General features: G+C 42.3%; 2 protein-coding genes across 2 annotated transcripts; both read right to left on the bottom strand.

The window, feature by feature from the left end:
* Window positions 1-1,265: 1,265 nt before the first annotated feature.
* LOC146968713 (uncharacterized) lies at window positions 1,266-2,002 on the bottom strand. The gene has a single exon (XM_085760412.1). It carries the CDS (start codon window positions 1,983-1,985, stop codon window positions 1,266-1,268), a length of 720 nt encoding a protein of 239 aa, XP_085616538.1. The 5' UTR covers window positions 1,986-2,002.
* A 16,124-nt stretch (window positions 2,003-18,126) lies between these two features.
* On the bottom strand, window positions 18,127-20,895 carry LOC146968714 (uncharacterized). Its single transcript, XM_085760414.1, has 3 exons — window positions 20,858-20,895; window positions 19,083-19,474; window positions 18,127-18,815 (listed from the first exon to the last, which is right to left on the bottom strand). The coding sequence occupies exons 1-3, from the start codon at window positions 20,893-20,895 to the stop codon at window positions 18,127-18,129; spliced, it is 1,119 nt and encodes a 372-aa protein (XP_085616540.1).
* Window positions 20,896-21,710: the final 815 nt, after the last annotated feature.

Raw genomic sequence — 21,710 nt, forward strand, 5'->3', positions numbered from 1 at the left:
CAGCTAGTGCGGCTAGCAGCTCTCCTACTCTGCTGCACGTAGCTTCACCTGAGCTCCGTCATTGGCTGGAGAGAAAACACAGACTCTCTCGCTCTCCACCCAGAAACGTCCACGTGCACAACAAAACAAAGCAAAAGACCAAAATACAGGCAGGGGGAGGGGGCGCTGCAGACACAGCCCCCACCACACAGGACTAGAAGCCCACAGGTGATGATGAAGACGAAGATTTCATTTGTTTAAGTCTAACGTTTATTTTTGGACACAAAACTCCAAACCCAATCATTAAGTATTGCTTTACAAACAAAAAACAAAAGATGTTTCCACCAAATACAACTATACCAGAAAGAGATTTTTTTTTTTTTACAGAATTTGCTACACTTTGATAAAAAAAACAATGAAAATTTGTGTTGTGTTGGAATGAGCTGTTACAGTTCAGCTCAACCAACACATCTGCAGACTCACTTACTGAAGTTATTTATTTGTAGCATTAATTTCATGAACAATCCATTTCTTACATATCAAAATCATAAACTTTAACAAAATATTTTACACATGAAATTAATTTTCACTGTGTTGTGATGAGCTGCTGTTACAGTTCAATAACTGCAGCCTCACACACACTGCTGCTGCCTTCAGTAACAGTCCTGAGTTTACATACACTCATACGTCTCTTCTTGCCAGAAACATCAGAGAAATGACGGCCACAAAAACTTCAACTGTACGTCGTTTACTCTCCTTCATGGATTCTTGTGAACACGTAAAGATCTTCCTGTTGACAAAATGTCTCATCACAAAACTGCAACTAAATGATTGAAGGTGCCTTAACACTACCTACTGCCTTACATGTACTCCACACACACTACAAGGTTTAACTTTTGTATGGACTTTCATGTGCTGCTCAAGACAACAACTGAAGTTTCCCTCCTTTATGGGATTTCATGTGTGTCGCCAAATTCTCCAGCTCCATAAATGTTTCCCCACAAACACTGCAACCAAATGGCTTCACTTTTGAATGGACTCTCGAACCAAAGGTTTTGTCTTCTGGGTAAATCCTTTCCCACAAATAGCTCAACTAAATGGTTTCTCTGGTGGTGCGGCTGCCTGTTACCACAGGGGTTGTGCAATGTTGTTGTTATTGTGTATTTTTGTGGATGATGTGTGTGTGTGTGTGTGTGTGTGTGTGTGTGTGTGTGTGTGTGTGGCCTTGTGTTGTCGTCTGCTGCTGGTAACATTGTCATTTCCTGCAAAGGATTAATAAAGTATCTTTAACTTAACTTCTCCTGTGTGTGGAGTCTCAAGTGCACCTTAAAAGTCCTTGAATGTCTAAAATGTTTCCTACAGGTAGGACATTCAAATGGTTTCTCTCTTGTATGGATCCTCATGTGTCCTTTAAGATTACCTCTTTGACTAAATGTTTTACCACAGGTAGGACATTCAAATGGTTTCTCTCTTGTATGGATCCTCATGTGTCCTTTAAGATTACCTCTTTGACTAAATGTTTTACCACAGGTAGGACAATCAAATGGTTTCTCTCTTGTATGGAGTCTCATATGTCTATGAAGAGAACCTCTTTCACTAAATTGTTTACCACAGGTAGCACAGTCAAATGGTTTCTCTCCTGTATGGATCCTCATGTGGAGTTTAAGATGAGCTCTTTGACTAAATGCTTTACCACAGGTAGCACAATCAAATGGTTTCTCTCCTGTATGGAGTCTCATATGTCTATGAAGAGAACCTCTTTCACTAAATTGTTTACCACAGGTAGCACAGTCAAATGGTTTCTCTCCTGTATGGAGTCTCATGTGGTCTTTAAGAGTACCTCTTTGATTAAATGTTTTACCACAGGTAGCACAGTCAAATGGTTTCTCTCCTGTATGGAGTCTCATATGTCTATGAAGATGACCTCTTTGACTGAATTGTTTACCACAGGTAGCACAGTCAAATGGTTTCTTTCCTGTATGGATCCTCATGTGTCTCTTCAACATCGAGGGTGCATTAAAAGCTTTCCCACACTCTGAGCAGCGATGAGACTTCTTACAGTGAGACTTCTTACCAGTGTCACATTCTTCATCACAACCTGACTCAGGTGCTCTGGTTTCTCTCCAGTCATCATCAATGTATTCAGTCTCACAGGACGAATCTGAGACCTCATCATCTGGATCTGGTTGAAGATCTACATGTTGATCTGAGTTCCTGGCTGGTTCAGATCCTCCACAGTCGTCTCCATCGGCCTCTATCTGCTCAGCTGAGCTGCTGGATGGAGGCTCAGCCTCAGTTTGTCTTTGATGAGGTTGTAGGGACTGAGGTTTCTCCTCCTCATCCTCACTCTTCACATGGACAGAAGTGAGGGGAAACTCAAAAGTGGTCGATCGTTCCTCCTTTTCTTCTTTAATATGTAGACTCTCTGGGTTCTCCTGATCCAGACTAGAGGTCAACTCAGGAAGATCCTCTGCTTCAATCTTCAACAGGTGCTGATCACCTGCAGAAACAATGAAACACATCATGAACAACAGTGTCTTCAAACTGTCACTCATATAACTGGTGTCTCTATGAACCCCAATGATCTTCTCAGTGGACACCAAGAGGGCAGTTGTCGGTCTGAGAAGTGAATCTCACTTCCGCGTTCAAAAAACTGCAATCCCCTCGGCTTCCTCTCGGGGCTGGCTCTAGAAGGGAGCAACTCCAATTGAGCCCCATGTTAAAATCGCCGACTTTACAGCTTAAAAAACATATTTACAGCCTGGTACATTTTATTTTTTTGGTCTCGACCAATAGTTTCTACCCCCACACACACTCTGAGGGGGGTGAATTTCTTTAAACTCTACCGTTTTACTGTTATTAGGTTTAAAATTCTCGCCAATTAGGGCGCGGAAACGTTGAGTGACAGGTCCGGAGACCGCTGCTTCGAGGCCAGTGGGCGGGTTCTCGGCCGGCTAACAGCCGCACCTCTCCAAATATGGCAAGTAAAATCCAACATGGCGCAGTTCAAACCCCCGTAGTAGCGGCACAAAACAGACTCCCCCAAACCAATGGGTGACGTCACGGGTGCTACGTCCATTCTTTTTACAGTCTATGGTGGACACTAGTCTGAGCTGAAGGAATTTTGCTCCTGCTATGAACCTCTGATTGGCCGGAAGTCTCGGAACTACTTTTTACTTTTACTTGAGTGGATTTTTACATTAGTACTTTTACTTTTACTCAAGTAAAATTTCATCAAGGAAGCAGAACTTATACTTCTACTACCTCCTCATGGACAGATTAATCACCACTGTGCTGATGTTTGTATAAAACAGGCTATAGACCGTTTCAACGGTTAAAACATCCGGTTACAGCGCTAGTTAGCTAGCCCGTGGATGTACGATACGAAATGACTAGCCAGTACTTCTTGAGTCTGACAAATAATAACACGGTGACCAGATCTTCAGGTCTGTCAGGGATTGTCAAGTTAACACTATCGCTAGCTTGCACCAATTATTTTTGAACAGCTGGATTTTCAGTCCGGTTAGCTCATTTACTACCTCCGGGTATCTCATCATTAGCTAGCGCCAGTTAGCAACAGTGTTAACTTGTAAAAATGACAATCCTGGAAATATAAGAAGCCTGGTCACCGTTAATTAGATAATAGAGACAAAGCTTGTGTGCAATGCTCAGTAATAGCTGTCTTGTCAGTTAACGGTTGTTATGCTAACGTTAGTGCAGGCTAGCACAGTCTAAGCAGGCAGCTCGGCCCTGATGCGGCGCGTCATAAGTTATTACTGAATTATGCCGTTACATTATTAGCAGTGTTTTTTACTTTCTGGTAACGAAATGGATGCTGCAGGCTCTATACAGTTTGCCGTCCGTGTCCAGTTTTCCCGTCAGAGTGCTGCAATCCAAGCGTTGCACTGGTTTGTTTCTTTAGGAAATCTGTATGACAGTAAGTTTGTGCCTGGTCAGAGGGAACAGCCTACTACCGAGCAACAAGGTCCTAAAACTAATTTGGTATTATATATAAAACAATATTTATTTTAGTTAATATTTAGATTTGATTATTCTGAATCAAATTATTTGATTTCATTATGATTAGATTTCTGTTAGTATTCTGTTTATTATTATTTTTTAATATAGGTATTTTATTGTGTATTATTTGTGTTTTTGTTTCATTTTGGCATGTTAGGGGCACCAGGCTTACAGTAAGGGACCAGGCAGCATGCACCTGGGTGGGAAAATGGGTTTTTACCGGAGCATGAGAGGCACAGAGGAATTTTCTTTATTCTTTATTCGCTCGCTTTTCTGGTCAAATAAACCAGGTTTTTGTTGAAAATTAACATTTGTTTGGATATCATATTTTCCGCGTACACCACAACCCATGTTGCAGCAGTGGCCCTTATGACTACTACAATATAATTGTTACTCTTTTGTAGAACTTGTCGTTAAGCCATATCGTTAGTTAGCAGTGACTAAGTTTGTGGTAAAAGGCTTGCACCAATTTGACACAGATAGATATCCCTGAATTTGTAAATGAATGTGTTCAAATGCCAAGTCAGAGAATGTCAAAGTTGCATGTTTTCCTCTAACCAGACGTTTCACTGAGTCATTCATTCCCATTATAGGCTACTATATTATACTATATAGCTACTATACAGAGGCAGTTTAACAGGGAGAATTTGCAAAGACAATGATGAACTAACATATGAAGTAATTATCAGACGATTCGTCTGAGAAACAATCAGTAAAATAAAACTTGCACCTGATTAAACACGAGGAAAACGCTCAATTTTCGTAAATAACAAATATCAGCAAAATCACATAGGCTTTATGTATCTTTCAGGACCTTCACTTTGCTCAAGGACTGAGCCTACCGTTATTCAGTCCCTCCAGGATTTCACGGGCTTTTTTTGTGATTGTTGCGGCCTAAAATGTCTGATTTTGCTGCCACATTTTGAAAAAATTGCGGTGCATGTTGCGATGTTTTAAGCGCTTATGTTGCGATTAAATTGCGGGAGACAGCGAAAGTTGCAAAAAAGAAGTTGCAGTTTTGTTCTGAATAATTAAAAATCAAAGGAAAATTGAAAATTTTGAAATGTCACAAAATAATATGAGGTCCTGTTATACCAGCAATTTTCCACTTGTTAAGAAAGGCACTGGAAAATTACATAGAGTTGAAAGTTGTTTTACTTTTAATTAAAATGTCTGTTTAAAAATCGTGGTAAAAGAACTGTTTTAAAATGCCATTAAAACAGTCCAGTCTTTGAATAAAAAGGGGTGGGTGGCTACTCAAGTCAAGGGCCAGGGCTTTAGGATGGGGGAAGGGGCACCTGGCCGCCGGCTGCTCCGCTCCGGCCCTGCAGTGGCGCACTCACTGGATTCCCCCTCGGCGAGTGCTGCGCGGTTGACACAGCCTCGGGTGGTCAACCAGGACAACTCACACACTCAACACGTTCAACTCAGCTTGTGTTCCTTTACTTATCACTTTGTGCACGTTGTATCAAGTTTCTTGCCGTCAGCCCAGCCACGCTGTTCCTCCGTGGACTCACTTTCAACCACCGCTCCGTCCAGACTCGCACTCTCTGCTGTGTAACTCGCGGAAAGCACCGACAATTGGTCCAATTTGCGGAAAAGTTGCGGTGATTGTACAAAATTGCAAGATCGCAACATCGCGAATTCCTGGAGGGCAGTGGCGGCTGGTCAATAGAGGGCGCTCGGGCGCCGCCCCCCCTGATGAAAAGCGATTTTTAATTATTATAATTTTTTCCAAAATAATAATTTAAAATTAATATTTTTTTCTTATTGTACCTGTGAATGTGATAGGAATTCTTAAAATCGAGCTGTATATAAAATAAAACCATTATTTAGAGGCTAATTTGCCTACAGGTTCATTTACTGTCTCTGTTATATCTATCGCTCTGTGTCTGGGGCATAGACTGTAAAAAAAAATGGACGTAGACTTCCGGTCTGAAAAGTGAAGCCTATGCGGAAGTGACTTTACGTGCAATCCCAGCCGCATCCTGCAGGGGGTGGCTGCAGAAAGCCCTGGTTCCAATCCACTCCCATTCATTTTCAATCATGAAATACTCGCTCAATAATTTTTTTTCTCAACTGATAACGGTCTAAACAGCTAAAGTTCATCATCCTTAAATATGACCTGGTGGTCCTTCTGAAATTTTTTTTATAATTATTTAGATATTAGTCCTTCCTGGTTGGTATAACGGACCAATCACCTTCCAGCACGGAATATGATTGACAGCCTGATGACTGAGACGTCACAGGTCAGACACAGTGGATCAGACACCGAGGATTAACACCGGAGGGGACCTCCCGTCGTTTGCGTATTGTGTTCAGTCAGTTTTAATTTAATTTCTGATATTTTGTCGATATGTGTGGATGATAGACAGCACAGGTGCAGTGCTGGCAGTTAATTAATTTCAGCCAGTTTTCGTTTCACCTTGTCCGACGGTGCTAACAGACCCGGAGGGAGCTGATATCACGGTTCGGTGAGTATTTTTTTCTTTTTCTGAATGTGTAAAAAATATATTTAATTTGTTGTATATTCCAGAAGACCACTGATTACTTTCCCGTGTGTTCTCCTGTGTGTTCTGACCGGAGAACATGAGACTGTCACCGTCCAAGACAAGTTAATTTATAGTTAATGTGAATAATCGAGTCACACGGCTAACGTTAGCTCACTGTTAGCTCGCCGTTAGCTCCCGTGTTAGCCATGCTAACCGTTAGCTCGTCTCCGACTTTTACCGGACCGGGATAAATCCGGTTTAACCCATAAGAACCCAGACCCATTTATCCTTGAAGGAAAATTAAGTGGGGTGAAACACAGAGCAAGTGGAATGCATGGAACACATTTTTGAAGTTTTTTTTTAAATAGCGCCACCTATTGTCAGAGATCTGGAATGTTGCATATATGTCACATCGGGCGTTTTTGGTATCTTAAATTTTCACTTGAAAATAAATGGGCTTAACATTTTCTTTTGCTCTGTAACACAAATTTGACCTTTTATTTGCATTTCCATAACATATATCAAAATTACAAATTTGCTGGTTACTATTAACACCTTTTTAAGACAAGTTTCACAACAAAAAAGGGCAAACACTATAGAAATGCGAATATTGCCTCATATTGAAGGCTTTAACCAGTTACTGAAGCCTTAAAAGCTGTGCAACCACAATTTTCTTTCCAACTACAAATACCTTGGCATCTGGATGGACAGTTGTCTTAATTTTAAGCACCATATCACCACCCTCATTGCTAAACTAAGAACAATACTTGGCTTTCTATACAGAAATAAGCACCGTTTTCCTACTCACCACAGGAAAAAAATTGGAGACACTATTTTTTCTCTGTTTTAGACTATGGAGATGACATCTATGGAAGAGCTGCTAGTCCCACTTTGATTCCTATAGATGCTGTTTACCACTCAGCCTTACATTTCATTTCCAATGATTCATATAATACCCATCACGGCACTCTTTATCAAAATGTCGGCTGGTCATTTCTGACAGTAAGGGGACAACAGCATTGGTTTTTATCCATTTTTAAAGCCCTGTCACAGTTATTGTCTCCTTATTTATCATCTCTGTTAACTATGAAATCACAAAACATTGGTACCCACTCACAGAACTGATAGTTGGGTCATATTCCATTCGTCAGAACTGAGCTGGGTAAAACGTCCTTCTCTCACAATGCACCACATGGGACCCTCTCTCCCATCAGTACAGCAGTCCAGAACCCTTGTCTCAAACCTGGTTCATGACTGTTTGACTGTGTTAACTTTTCTTATTTGTTTCCTAATATTTTCTTATGTAAACTCTCATTCTTCTTTGCTGTATTTGTTGTTCTGTATACAACATCTATTGCACGTCTGATGGTCGTCAGTACATCCTGAACACTGTATCCTATTTTGTTACAGAAAATACAGCAAAAAAGCATAATTACATTATTATGGGACCAGCATGGGATACTAAAATCTTGTTCATTTACTGAGACGAGTGTCTCTGCTAAATCTGTGGTTCAATTTCCGGACTGATATATCATTTTATTAAATATTGATTGAATTTGACATTATTTTTATGTTAACATTTTTAAATTATGTTTTAAATTGAACAACATAGAGTATATTAATTCAAAATACCTGAATCACCTAATTTAATTGAGCAGTTCTTTCCCATTTTCCTCATTGTGACATAGGCGTCACAAGGTATTTTTCCTGACTTTTTTAAGGCCTTAGCCCGATGTGACGTATATGTCACAGCAATATTTTCTTAAGTTGTTTTATATGAGTTTCTTCAAAAAATGAGGTCAGAACAGGTTAAATACAACAAGGGACATGTTATAAAAGGATTTGCATTGTGAAATGGGTGGTGGCTTATTTTATTGACAGAAAGCAAGCTTTTTAAAAGTAGCGGCCTCTGTGAAATGTGCCAACTCTGCTGGCCACCATCTTGGAAATGTTGTCATGGATAGAGAGATTCACAGAGAGTCATGTGACTGCACCAGGATGTTGAGTAGATGTCACTTAGGGACTTCATGAGCTAAAAGTTCAACATAAATATGTGTAAGGGGCTTTCCAGGACACTTGAAGGCAGTGTGACACCCGTGTCACCGTGGGTCCTTATGGGTTAATATTTAACGACCACGGCGTCATGTTGGCAGAACAGTGATCGGTAGGATCGGTCTACAAGCTGCAACCCCCCCAGGTTTATCCATCAACTTGCTATCTTGCTGGTGTCATACTGTACTGATAAATACAATATATAGAGGTGGGGGTTTGTCATTTACTGCTGTAAATTCACACACAAATGTCTTTAATTGAAGCAGACAGTCATGCACCTGCCATGTTTTAATTTAAGTTCTTGTGTTTTACTGTGATTCTAAGGAGCCACTGTGAGAGCTGAGTGACCGGTGCCAACAGAAGGAGGACATCATGTGAAGTTATGGAGCTGTGATGATGATGAAACCAGAAAACCTCTGACGAGAGAACAGACCAACTGTTTGTTTATTATTCCATGTTCACATTTGACCTCACACTTTTTAGGATGAACTTAAAATTGACAGTGAAGATTTGGAAGCAGCTATTTTCATAGTCCAGTTAATACAAATGTTTTATTCAGTCGATGATTGTTATCATTGAAAATGTAATAATAAAGAAAGTTACTGTGATTAAATTGTAGTATTTCTTTTACATATTTAACATAACCTCATGGTCAATGTAATGTGACACTTTGGTGAATTATTGTTTTCAGTATCATAGATTAGTTGACAAGACACATCAGGAAAGCACAAGCTCTGATATTCATCTCTGGATGCTTTATTATTTCAAGGAGGGTAACAAGATTAAACATTTGTATTTTTCTTGTGTGTAGTGAAAGCATTCATAGAAATAGTCCTGGAAAGTTTTTTCCTGAATTTATTATTGATTACAGCAGTGTGTCGTGGTGTTAATGTTATTGTAAAGGCCCATTAAAAATCAGTAAAGCAAATCTTAGTAAATAAATCAATTTCATGTTTAAACTGCACTAGTAATTTCAGCATTTCACAGCATTGAAAACGTTTTATGAGCTGTGGATGATGTAAAGGTGAGCCATACTGTCAAAAGACAAGCTTGTATTATATTAGCTGAATTTCCAGTACAACATCATGTTGGTAACTTGCAAAAAATATGTGCATATATATAGGAATGTAAAACAATAGCTAATAGCTGGGTGAATGCTGTAACGTGGTCGACAGGTCGGAGCTCCAGCAGCCGATCATCGGTGATGCAGGTGAGGTAACATCAAGTCCAGGAGCGGTCACCCACCAGTCTCAGTCCATGACAGTTTAATGTGTTGCAGCTTTACAGTTTGAGACAGAAACTAGTCTCTGGGTTCTGTAAAACAATTTAAAACAATATCAAAATACGTTTCACAGCTTTACATTAGCTTATTAATGCTAACATCGGCTACAATAACGTGACACATTACTCCTCATGGGGTCTATGTAAGGCTAGTTCAAACATGGATATGTATTTAATAAGCTTCTGAGATTACTTTCACCGTTAAATATAAAGTTTACCTCGAGTTGTAGATGCTAACGGTGTTAGCAGCGTAGCCGCTCGGCAGTTAGCCGGTGTTGCTGGGTAAACTAGCAGCCTCGGAGACACGGGTCCGACCCGCCCCTCGACCTCCTTAGCTCCGCCCCCTCGTCCAAATATGGTTTCTTCTGGCTCCAAAAATCAAAAATGGCGGCGCCCTGAAAGCCAATCTCCGGGCTTCACAAACGGCCCTTCACAAACCAATGGGTGACGTCACGGAGGGTTGCCACTTGGTCTGGGGCGCTGGAGAAGTCGCCCGAGCAGTGTACTGGCTCAGCCAATCAGTGACTGTTGCTAAGTAAAAAATATACGGAGCAACAGGTAATTTAGCCAATCAGCGTCGTCGGATTTTATGCCTTTGGGGCGCAGAAAATATCGCCCCAAACCAAACATTTTGGTCTCCCGTGGCAACCAGAAATCGAGGGGGAAATTAACCGAGGAGCTGTCCTCGGTAGCAGGATGGCTACACGGTTTTCATCAGTTTCAAATTCTGTTTCCCGTATAATTTACTTTTTTTTTAAAACAGTGAGGACAGATACCACACGGACTGTTACTGGCGTTAGAGACCTATTTATCTGAACGGATTACAAAACATGAACTCTCAAGGGACACATGAACGGTGCTGTCAGCTAACGTTAGCCAAGCTAGGCAGAAGTCAGGACTAGGCAGGACTAGCAGCAGAGCTTCACAGCTGGATGAAAAACACAGTTTCACGGTGAGGAAATGCAACCAACAGGTGGATAAAACTCTGTGGGCCGGTGGCGGGAGGCTGCTATGATGTGACAGGAGGCCGTAGTGTGTGAGAGGAGCACCGGAGGACCGGAGCACCGTTAACCGGCACGTCAGAGACTGCTCCCTCTTGATGCTCGGAGACAACTTTTGGACTACATGCTGTTGGTTCGTCCGCGGTGCGTTCACAGCTCGTCCAAGAGCGTTTTTATTAGTTCATCCAGCTTCTGGGACACTGGACTGGACACTGGACTGGACACTGTTATTCCTGAGTGACACCAGGGGAAACTAATCACCCAGGCTGTGACAGGACGTCTGTGATGCGGAGCATCAGGCTGCAGCGCGCTGTTCATTATGTTTACAGGTGTGACCAGTACGTTCACAGTTAGACTCGTCATCAAACCTGATAATGCAGCAGTGAAAATCTCACATCAGCTAGGTCAGACCAAACTTAATCACGTTATGTTCCTCCTATAGTGTTCCTGTCACACTTTGTCTATAGTTAACATTAATCACTGCTGTAGGTTACATCATACACATGCCTTTTAATAACCATATTTTTGTATTAAGAGTATTTGCTAATATATTTCACGTCCACTGTGTGCCACCAGTGAAAGACTACTGTTTGTTCATTGTCATCTGTCAAACTGCTGATTTATGAAGGCAAATAAATAATTAATGTTTATCCCTAAAAATGGGTTTGGGGTTCTTTTATCAAGATGGTCACCAAAAACTTCAGGGACAAACAGCCCCACCTAGAATATTTTTCACCAGCCGCCACTGCTGGAGGGACTGTTTATTTACTCTAGATCGGGCGCAACGGAAATCAAACAGCGGCTCATTTTACCAAGATAAATGTAGTACGCTACGTGTCCTCTTTTTCTACAAACCACAGCTTTGATGTGAAATGATGTAAAACTGAATCACCAACCGGTTTTGTTGAGGACGACTCGAGGCTGCAGGAGAACATCCAGCAGGTTCCTCTGCCGCTCGATCTCCTGTCTGAAGCCCGAAGCCTCCGCCTCGTATCCGGCTACGACTCTGTCCACGGCCGCTAAGATTTCCTGGGAGGCGGCGGCGAGTCTCTCGGTAACAAATCCTCTCAGAAACTCCACCTCAGACATTTTACTCAAAGTCTTTGTTGTTCCTGGCAGCCAGGAGACCCGAGCTGTTTGTTTCCCGCTGCTCGACTCTCTTCCGGGTTGGGCACGTCACGTCGGCAACCGAAGGGACGCCCACTAAAACGTCACTTCCGGTTAGAGCTGTTTGTTTTAAAGGGAGTAAAATCAACTGTCCATCGAGTGGCTTTACATCAAGTCAGATCAGTCGCTTTATTTTTGGCATCTTGAAATTTTAAACAAGCAGGTTAGGCCACCTTTCATTCATAATTGATTTTCATTACAACTATACAACTCATTACTTACTGCACTGTAACATTAACAAAGGAGATGGACTCGCCATGCATAAATTGCGTCAGAGCCACTGCCACACTGACTGCTGTTTTCAATTTGACTTAAGCAAAACTCAAAATCTTTCCAAAAATATTTGTCTTATTTCTTGTCACAATGTCTCATTTCTAGTCTAAACTAATCTCTTTCCATTTAAATAAGACTCATCACCTAAAGATTAAAGCAGATATCATCGGCACGGCCGTTTCGGCTAATGCTGTGTCCAAGGCAGGCTTTTGAAACCGTAAGTTACAGCTTCAAGTCACAACTACGACTTGGTAGCGTTCCAGGTAACCCGTAGCTCGTGTTTTTACTGTCCTGTTGTCTGTGAAAGTTCCCTATAACGGCCACTCGTAACTTCCGACCCGTGAACTCGTACCAGATCGAACTGGTATGACTTCACAGGAAGGAAAAACACAAAGTACGAGTTTCCTTGAACGCACCATGAGTTAGCAGCCCCCGCCCTTGTCAGGCATCAATTGGTCCTCGTGCTACGTCACCACATTCACGCGCATCCCTTGGCTGCACACACAGCCCTTCATGCCGTTCTCTCCCCTCATTGGATAACACTTGTATCCCACAAGGAAAATTTTCTCCTCGGGTTACAGCAGAGCAGAGTGACGGAGAGACTCGTGTTTAGGCTGAAATACTTCATGTAAGTGATTGCTGACGGAAAATAGGACTATTTAGGACTTATATTAACAAAAACATTCCACTGATATCTGCTTTAACTTGTTTTAAGATCATTTTTACTTGTTTCAAACAAATTTTCACTTGAAATCTGCAGAAAAATCTGCCAGTGAAAACAAGTTTTTTGTGCTTGTAATAAGAAAGAAAAACTTGCTCCACTATCAGATTTCTCTACATATTTCAAGTGAAAATATGCTTGAAAGGAAGGAAAAAGTGTCTAAAAACAAGCTCCTTATTAAGGATAAAAAGGATAATTTACTTTTTTGGCTTCATTTGTTAATTATTGGATACTTGCTTCTTTCAGTTACTGAATTGAATTAAAGGGTAGGCATTTATAAGCTGGATGGCTTCAGCCAACACTTTTTCGATCTATTTTTGAACTAGTCGAACTAAGGATTGTATTATATAAGGTTGAGTGATTGTGATTGATGCTCGACTGTAAACAATTTGTGCACAAGATCGAATAAACAAACTACTACTACTGGTACTACAGCTGGTTCTCAGGTGAGAGCTACATAGAAACCACTGATATGTGGATTTATAATACAGTACAGAGAGGTGTTTCTGTTACTGAGCCTACTTCCACTGGGATACATGGAGTGGACAAAATAATAGAAACACCTGGAGCCACAGCTCAGATGTTTGAGGTGGTTTTTAGTCGCTCTCTTCACCAGAGACTGAAGAAGGCAGGACCCAGACCTCCCCTTCATTCTGACTCGTGTATGTTGACTGACACAGAGTTTCATTTACATCGTCAGCAGGAGGTTGGTTTGACTTCTGCTCTGCCTGTCCCTTACATTTTTTTTTATAAAACCAATAAACAAAACCAGCAGCAAAAGCAGAAGCAATAAGACTTTCAATTCCTGCAGTTCTATGGTGTTTCCTTCACCAGGTCCTCCTGTCTCCTTCTCAACTCCTGTGGAGCAGAAGCAGATGATCAGAGATCAGGGATCAGCTGTCAGGTCTGTGATCAGTGAACATCAGAGCAGAGTCTGTGGTTCAATCATCACATCAACAACCAGGAAGTAGCTGCACCAAGACTCACCTGAGACATCCAGGTAGACAGTCTTGATGGGTCTGGTGCAAGAGCTGTTGATACAACACTTGTAAAATCCTGTGTCGTTTGGATTCACGCTGTTGATCATCAGAGAGAGGGTGTTGTTGCTCAGGTGACGCTCCACATGCTCCCTGACCGACGGATCTTCAAAGTCGTCTTTGTTCCACTGCACAGCATCAGATGAGACGTTTGTAGGAACATCACAGGTCAGAGGGACGTCGAGGGATGACAAGCAGTAGGCCTAATCGAAGGAAAGAAAAGTATAGGAATTGACTACACTACTACTACACTATTCACTACTTCCATTAGTTGTGTGAATAACTGGCCAGAGGCATTTTGAGAGGGACCCTGTGTAACCTCTTGAAATGTCCGTGTTAGGATGTGCCCCGCTCCTGTACAAAATCTATCCATTTCACACTTAATAAATGATCAAGAACAACTTACCAGAAAGTGAAGACACAGAACTGATCAGACTGAAGACCAACATGGAGCCGGTTAGAAGAAACATTCTCCACATTAACATAAATAACATTAATAACATTGATAGCATTAATGTTATTCTCTCAATAATCAGACTCAGACTGAGCTCTGTTCACTTTACCTTTGGTAAAAAGTTTCCTCCGTTGGCAGGCGCCGCCACACTCAACCAAAAATGAAAGTTCTTAAAGGATAATTGCCGTTTTTTACAATCTGGACCTTATTTCTAGCATATAATACGAGCATATAACACCGCCACACCCCCTGAGGCTTTGTCGGTGACGGTCGGGAATCGGTCCGCGGCTCCAGCGCTTCACTCAGACTGTATTTATTTTTCTTTGCGGTACAGACTGCTGTGCTGAGAGAGAGAGAGAGCAGCATCAGAGACAGCTAGTGCGGCTAGCAGCTCTCCTACTCTGCTGCACGTAGCTTCACCTGAGCTCCGTCATTGGCTGGAGAGAAAACACAGACTCTCTCGCTCTCCACCCAGAAACGTCCATGTGCACAACAAAACAAAGCAAAATACCAAAATACAGGCAGGGGGAGGGGGCGCTTAGCCTGGCTCTCGCCAGACCCTTGTAGTTCCACAAAGCTCCACCAGAGGCGCTACGCTCAGCTTCACACAAGGGTCTGGACTCGAGGCCAATGCAAACTTCTTCCCCGGAGCAAAAAATAATGAACCAATCAGGATCGCCGGGCGGGACTTTGTGAGGTGTGACGTAGCGCTGAAGCGACTGTTTGAGTCAAACAACAATGGCGGCTCGCAGTGAGGAGTCGTGCGTTGGCATTGATTCTGCTATTTCAACTGTTTTGTCGAATCTATCGAATATTAATTATTTGAAAGATGAACAGAGAACGATGTGAGTGGCTGAAGTAGCACGTCATTCAAGATAACGGACAAGTGGTTTATCCAATCACATACAAGATTTTTTTACAAGGCCCCGCCTTCTGAAATGAATCGCCTATGGACAAAGCCCTTCTAGGCAAGTCAGGCCACTCGGCGGCCATATTGGCGACGCTTCGAAAAGCCCAAGAAGACCAGACGCCTATCTAATTGAATGGAGGGGTGGTCAAATCCACCCTTTAACGTGATAGCAGGACGGAAAAAACATACAGACGTGCTAGCCAGTGAAATAAGATACAAATAAAAACCAAAAAAACATAAACTTTACCGCAGAATGACGTTTAAATCGCTATTTTTCCACAGGGAGTACTCAACTGCGCATGCGCGTGGATTTACGACACTGCCGTCACTGTACGGCTGTAACGGCTGAGTCCGTGATCTAGCAGCAGCCCGCCCCGAGCATACCTACACCGGTCTGCCCTGCTCTACCTGGAGACATATCGGTATGAGTCTGGATATTTTTGCCCAAAAATAAACGCTAGACTTTCATGAAATCCGTCTTAATCATCACCTATGGGCTCCTAGTTCTGTGTGTGGTGACTGTGTCTGCTCCCCCTCCCACAATCCCCACTAACGTTAGCTGTCTCGGATGCTATCGAGTGCTAGCATGTCGTCTCAGCAGCAGCAGTCGGTTAAAATAAATAAATACAGTCCGAGTGAACCGCTGGAGCCACGGACTGATTACCGACCATCACTGACAACTAAAGCCTCGACCGGTATCAAGTATGAGGGGCGTTCGTTGTGCTGAGCTAGCTCGATGCTAACTTCGACTAGACCGCTAGCTTCGGTTAGCATCCGCCGCTAACAGCAGCTTCTCAGCTCACAACAAGCCTCTCGTACTCGGTACAATAAAACAATAGAGGCTCTCGTTATTAATGGTGACGGTGTCTATCGGTCCACGGCTCCAGTGCTTCATCCGGACTGTGTTTTTTATTTTTTTGGAGTGGACTGCTGCTGCTATCATGGACAGGAGGCTAACGCTTAGCCCCAAGGGAGGGGGCCCAGTTTGAATGTTTAGGTTAAAAAATGAAACGAACAAAAGTATACATTCAAAAATTAAATTAAAGAAAAGGTGGACTAATCGGTTCATTGTAAAACACTTATTGATGTGAATGAGGTGAATTCTGTATACGTAGCCCCGAGGTAGCTCTTTCGTTCAGCAGCACACACCTGAAGCTTCACTTTTCATTAAGACCAACCAATGTGGCTGCCAAATTAACAAGCCGGCAGTAAATCTCTAAAACTCCGCGGGTAAATGTAACAGCTTTCCTCCAGGATGAGGAGCCGCTCCCGGTCGCCGGTGGCTCTGCACTTTTCCGAAAACCTTAGAGTAAATGTTCAACCTGACCACATACAGTACACACGGTGCTAAAGCCGTGTTGTTGTTGCCACCAGGTAGGTTTGTCTGTCGTAAATCTACTTGTGCGCATGCGCTGGTGCAACAACATGATTGGCCTAGTTCAGCTCTGGCAACGCAGGTGATTGGCTGCTGGTGAAAAGGGGCGGGACATGCGCCATCTTTGGCGTCGCAGCTTTCCCCATTCAAAACGGGCAGAGTGGTCAGTCTCCTCATATTAGAACGTCTCTGCTATGGAGCAGTCCCAGACCCTTGTGTGGAGCTCAGCGTAGCTTTGCGGAACTACAAGGGTCTGGCGAGAGTCAGGCTAGGGGGCGCTGCAGACACAGCCACCACCACACAGGACTAGAAGCCCACAGGTGATGATGAAGACGAAGATTTCATTTGTTTAAGTCTAACGTTTATTTTTGGACACAAAACTCCAAACCCAACCATTAAGTATTGCTTTACAAACAAAAAACAAAAGATGTTTCCACCAAATACAACTATACCAGAAAGAGATTTTTTTTTTACAGAATCTGCTTCACTTTGATAAAAAAAACAATGAAAATTTGTGTTGTGTTGGAATGAGCTGTTACAGTTCAGCTCAACCAACACATCTGCAGACTCACTTACTGAAGTTGTTTATTTGTAGCATTAATTTCATGAACAATCCATTTCTTACATATCAAAATCATAAACTTTAACAAAATATTTTACACATGAAATTAATTTTCACTGTGTTGTGATGAGCTGTTACAGTTCAATAACTGCAGCCTCACACACACTGCTGCTGCCTTCAGTAACAGTCCTGAGTTTACACTCATACGTCTCTTCTTGCCTGAAACATCAGAGAATTGACGGCCACAAAAACTTCAACTGTACGTTTACTCTCCTTCATGGATTCTTGTGAACACGTAAAGATCTTCTTGTTGACAAAATGTCTCATCACAAAACTGCAACTAAATGATTTAAGGTGTCTTAACTCTCCCTACTGCCTTACATGTACTCCACACACACTACAAGAAAATGGTTTCACTTCTGTATGGACTTTAATGTGCTGCTCAAGACAACAACTAAAGTTTCCCTCCTTTATGGGATTTCATGTGTGTCGCCATATTCTCCAGCTCCATAAATGTTTTCCCACAAACACTGCTACAAATGGCTTCACTTTTGAATGGACTCTTGTGTGAACCAAAAGTTTTGTCTTCCGGGTAAATCCTTTCCCACAAATAGCTCAACTAAATGGTTTCTCTGGTGGTGCGGCTGCCTGTTACCGCAGGGGTTGTGCAATGTTGTTGTTATTGTGTATTTTTGTGGATGATGTGTGTGTGTGTGTGTGTGTGTGTGTGTGCGTGTGGCCTTGTGTTGTCGTCTGCTGCTGGTAACATTGTCATTTCCTGCAAAGGATTAATAAAGTATCTTTAACTTAACTTCTCCTGTGTGTGGAGTCTCAAGTGCACCTTAAAAGTCATTGAATGTCTAAAATGTTTCCCACAGGTAGGACAGTCAAATGGTTTCTCTCCTGTATGGATCCTCATGTGGAGTTTAAGATGAGCTCTTTGACTAAATGTTTTACCACAGGTAGGACAATCAAATGGTTTCTCTCCTGTATGGAGTCTCATATGTCTATGAAGAGAACCTCTTTCACTAAATTGTTTACCACAGGTAGCACAGCCAAATGGTTTCTCTCCTGTATGGAGTCTCATATGTCTATGAAGAGAACCTCTTTCACTAAATTGTTTACCACAGGTAGCACAGTCAAATGGTTTCTCTCCTGTATGGATCCTCATGTGGAGTTTAAGATTACTTCTTTGACGAAATGTTTTACCACAGGTAGCACAGTCAAATGGTTTCTCTCCTGTATGGATCCTCATGTGTCCTTTAAGATTACTTCTTTGACGAAATGTTTTACCACAGGTAGCACAGTCAAATGGTTTCTCTCCTGTATGGAGTCTCATATGTCTATGAAGAGAACCTCTTTCACTAAATTGTTTACCACAGGTAGCACAGTCAAATGGTTTCTCTCCTGTATGGAGTCTCATATGTCTATGAAGATGACCTCTTCGACTAAATTGTTTACCACAGGTAGCACAGTCAAATGGTTTCTCTCCTGTATGGATCCTCATGTGGAGTTTAAGATGACTTCTTTTACTAAATGTTTTACCACAGGTAGCACAGTCAAATGGTTTCTCTCCTGTATGGAGTCTCATATGTCTATGAAGAGAACCTCTTTCACTAAATTGTTTACCACAGGTAGCACAGTCAAATGGTTTCTCTCCCGTATGGATCCTCACATGCATCTTCAACATCGAGGGTGCATTAAAAGTTTTCCCACACTCTGAGCAGCGATGAGACGTCTTACAGTGAGACTTCTTACCAGTGTCACATTCTTCATCACTTACATGAACAGCTTCACTGTTCAAACCTGACTCAGGTTCTCTGGTTTCTCTCCAGTCATCACTGTATTCAGTCTCACAGGACGACTCTGAGACCTCATCATCTGTATCTGGTTGAAGATCTTCAGGTTGATCTGAGTTCCTGGCTGGTTCAGATCCTCCACAGTCGTCTCCATCGGCCTCTATCTGTTCAGCTGAGCTGCTGGATGGAGGCTCAGCCTCAGTTTGTCTTTGATGAGGTTGTAGGGACTGAGGTTTCTCCTCCTCATCCTCACTCTTCACATGAACAGAAGTGAGGGGAAACTCAAAAGTGGTCGATCGTTCCTCCTTTTCTTCTTTAATATGTAGACTCTCTGGGTTCTCCTGATCCAGACTAGAGGTCAACTCAGGAGGATCCTCTGCTTCAATCTTCAGCAGGTGCTGATCACCTGCAGAAACAATGAAACACATCATGAACAACAGTCAGTACGTTTACATGACACTTGAAAAAACCGAATTATTGCCTTAATCCGACTATAACTGGACAACTGAAGTGCATGTAAACACCTTAGTCCGACTGAAATCGGAGTTGAGAACTCCGATTAAGACACCCAGATAATGCGATTGGAATTCGATTTTCTCCGTCATGTACACGCCTTAGTCGGAGTATAACTGGACAATGCATGTGTGCATGCTCCACAACCGTAGAGACGGCACCAAGTGGAGCAGAGAAGCCGCCCAAACCCGGCAAAGTAAAGAAAAAAACCCAACATCAGCGCCGATTCAATGCATTTCACACAGCGCGACCAGCAAGAGTGTTTTATTTAAAAAAAGAGAGAGAGAGAGAGAGAGAGAGAGAGAAAGGAAGCCCGTATCCTATTCTCAGCGCGCATCCAGCCCAGACTGGTGCGTCTGGTCGGGAACTGCAGTTGAGAATTTATTATTAAGCTTATAAGTTAAGTAGCCTATAAGTTGTTTATATTCAGCTTTTTACGAGGTGACAGAAAAGTCAACAGGACAGGGGGGCGTATTAACCCGCTGAAGCAACGGGTGACGCCGCATGAGGGGGCGGACCTCGTCAGTTATTCGGTTTTTTCAGTTGCATGTATATTGAGACAACCCAATGAACCCCAATGATCTTCTCAGTGGACACCAAGGGGGCAGTTGTCGGTCTGAGAAGTGAATCTCACTTCCGCGTTCAAAAAACTGCAATCCCCTCGGCTTCCTCTCGGGGCTGGCTCCAGAAGGGAGCAACTCCAATTGAGCCCCATGTTAAAATCGCTGACTTTACAGCTTAAAAAAACATATACAGCCTGGTATATTTCATTTTTTTGGTCTCAACCGATAGTTTCTAACCCCGCACACACTCTGAGGGGGGTGAATTTCTTTAAACTCTACCGTTTTACTGTTATTAGTAGGGGTGTAACGGTACATGTATTTGTATTGAACCGATTCGGTATGGGGTGTTCGGTTCGGCACAGCGCTGAGAACGGGGGAGTTTCGGTACAGAAGTTGTGTGTGTTTACAGTCCGCCTGCAGCTACACGTGCAGCCCGTTTACGTCATGCTACCGCTAATGCTACCGCTAATGCTACCGCTAATGCTACCGCTAGCGAGAAAACAGAGGCTTGAAGACCCTTCCTGCTTGTAGGAGGAGTGGAGGTGGGGGCTGTGGCTCCTATCTCCTCTCTGTCTGTCTGCCTGTCCTTCCGTCCGTCCGTCCGTCCCTCCTTCTGTCTGTCTGTCTCTGTCTCTGTGTCGTGCACGGGCTCCAGCACCTGTGGATCTGCTGCAGATGTGCTGAGAGCAGGCGCATGTCGCTGCTGTGTTGACACTACGCACTGTGCCATCGTGATGATCCGTGTTATTCATTCATTTATTTATTTATTTGCGGCCGAACGGTTGCATCGTCAGGCAGCCGTTGTGGCATTTGCCCACATTGCCCTGTTGGTCCGTCACTGGCTTGAACTGTTAGTGCTGCTGCACTTTACATTTAAAAAAAAAAAAAAAAAAAAAAAAAAAAGTTGTGTGAGAAGTTTTTTTAAAATCATATTTTGTATGTTTTGTTTATTTGTGAATATTTTATTCATTGTAAGGCTTATTTTATATGTTTTGTTAATTTGAGAATAATTTATTGAACTTATTAGGCAGCACTTTACAACAGTAGGCTATTATTTTATTTTTCATATTTTGTATAATGGTTTAGTAAGTTTATAAGTTAAGTTTAATAAGTTTATACGTTTATTTGTACCAGGGACAATGTACCTACAACATAACATTAGTAGGTGAATAAAATAATTACATTTGACTAAAACATGTAAATTTGGTTTAGAAAAATTCCTAATAAACAACAAGCAAATTTATGTTTTGCATTTGGTTCTCTTACTGTACCGAAAATGAACCGAACCGAGACCTCAAACTGAGGTATGTACCGAACCGTGACTTTTGTGTATCGTTACACCCCTAGTTATTAGGTTTAAAATTCTCGCCAATTAGGGCGCGGAAACGTTGAGTGACAGGTCCGGAGACTAGGGCTGCACGATTATGGCCAAAATGATAATCACGATTATTTTTGTCGATATTGAAATCACGATTATTAATCACGATTATACATTATGTTAGATAAAACAT

This window comes from Trachurus japonicus, chromosome 18, assembly GCF_045865225.1.
Source record: "Trachurus japonicus isolate A0001 chromosome 18, Traja_1.0".
Classification (NCBI taxonomy): domain Eukaryota; kingdom Metazoa; phylum Chordata; class Actinopteri; order Carangiformes; family Carangidae; genus Trachurus; species Trachurus japonicus.

Bases quoted from the DNA above. Each gene is read 5' to 3' on its own strand.
- LOC146968713 (XM_085760412.1), bottom strand. From the start codon at position 1,985: ATGTTGAAGAGACACATGAGGATCCATACAGGAAAGAAACCATTTGAC.
- LOC146968714 (XM_085760414.1), bottom strand. From the start codon at position 20,895: ATGCGCCTGCTCTCAGCACATCTGCAGCAGATCCACAG. The intron at 19,475-20,857 runs GTGCTGGAGCCC...GTTGACCTCTAG, and splicing joins CATCTGCAGCAGATCCACAG to TCTGGATCAGGAGAACCCAG. The intron at 18,816-19,082 runs GTAAGAAGTCTC...GGATCCATACAG, and splicing joins TGATGAAGAATGTGACACTG to GAGAGAAACCATTTGACTGT.